This window comes from Pistacia vera, unplaced genomic scaffold, assembly GCF_008641045.1.
Source record: "Pistacia vera cultivar Batoury unplaced genomic scaffold, PisVer_v2 Contig228, whole genome shotgun sequence".
NCBI classification, from domain to species: Eukaryota; Viridiplantae; Streptophyta; class Magnoliopsida; order Sapindales; family Anacardiaceae; genus Pistacia; species Pistacia vera.
The window spans coordinates 266627-267921 of record NW_022196033.1 but is presented as its reverse complement, the minus strand read 5'-3'; the positions used below and the strand labels follow the sequence as shown (position 1 = coordinate 267921).

The following is a 1295-nucleotide window of genomic DNA, read 5'->3' as shown; positions in this document are numbered from 1 at the left end:
AGGCTAGAAACAGTTGAATTTACTGATACAAAGAAGATAAAAGTGTGCTTGGTTTTGTTTTTACATTCGATCTTATTGGCTGGTGACTCAACAAAAGCTGTTGAGAAAGATTGGTTGTTGTTTGCAAGCAACTTGAAGTTCTTTAATTCTTATCTGTGGGGACTGAAATCATTTGAGCGAACCATCAACAACCTGAAAAAAGTGGACATGGATTTAAAGCAGTCCTAATGGCAGAGGAAGGATAAATGAAGCACGTACAATTTGTTTGGCTTCCCATAGGCAATGCAGGTAAATATTATTAGCTTTTTGTTATATTTTTTGTAACATATGTGTTTGAATTATGATATGGACTGTTTTTTTTACAATGTAGGCTTGGATGTACGAGGCCATCCCTGTCTTTGCTGGGGGGGGAGGAGCAACAGTTTGGATGTGCAATAACAATTTCCTAGGATGTTGCAGTGGCATGTCGAGAGGTACACCCATTCAGATTACGACCAAATAGACGTTGAGATTCTAACGGCTGGGGTAAGATTAAAGGACTAAGCTTTTGAATATGCAGTTGCTTTAAAATGTCGCTTCAATCTGATTGATTTTGTTTCTTATTGCAGGGAGTCGTCTGTCCTTTTCTCACCGCTACTGGGGCTGAAGCGAAAGAGGATTATGTCACATCTTTCAAAGCACTAGAGGATGCAAGGGATGAACGGATAGACCGCCTGATACGGGACCTAAAAGGGGTCACACATGTGATGGCAGTTACAGGGCCACTGCTTCACAACGTGGTTGATGCCGTGGATGATAAAGCTCCAATCGTCCGGAGGTCTGAGGAGGAGGAAAAGAAGAGGGAGAAAGAGGTTCATATGCCTCAGTAAACCGGTACAATAAGTACCGGTTTGCTGAGACATCAACGTCGGGATAATGAGGTGGTTGACCTCATAAACGGTATGTTTTAGAGTTTTACAACAGCCGTTTATGACAAGTTTGACAAGATGGAAGAGCGCATGAAAATGGTGGAGGAGAAAGTGGATAAGCTGGCAGAGAAAGTTGTTACAGTGGAGGAGGAAGTTGGTGGAGAATTAAAGGCGGTTGAAGTGCAAACTGGGCTTAAAAGAGAGACTCGAAAGAGCAAGTTTGTGAAATCACCTTACATGGCAGTGACACAAGTAAAGAAGAGGAAAACTAAGAAACAAATGGAGGAGATTAAGGAGGTTAGTGGAGGAAGTGGGGCAGTGATAATTGTGGAGGGCGAGGTGGGAGGCGAAGGAAGCGGGGATGTAAAAAAGGAGGAAGGGGGAGGA

The 1295-nt window shown here is 42.9% G+C and overlaps 1 protein-coding gene across 1 annotated transcript; it reads left to right on the top strand.

The window, feature by feature from the left end:
- Positions 1 to 411: 411 nt before the first annotated feature.
- On the top strand, positions 412 to 869 carry LOC116131039. The gene is made up of 2 exons (XM_031416690.1): positions 412 to 525; positions 609 to 869. Exons 1-2 carry the CDS (start codon positions 451 to 453, stop codon positions 867 to 869), a joined length of 336 nt encoding a protein of 111 aa, XP_031272550.1. The 5' UTR covers positions 412 to 450.
- Positions 870 to 1295: the final 426 nt, after the last annotated feature.

Coding starts and splice junctions, on each gene's coding strand:
- LOC116131039 (XM_031416690.1), top strand. CDS start 451: ATGTTGCAGTGGCATGTCGAGAGGTACACCCATTCAGATTACGACCAA. Junction 526..608: donor TTGAGATTCTAACGGCTGGG/GTAAGATTAAAG, acceptor TTCTTATTGCAG/GGAGTCGTCTGTCCTTTTCT.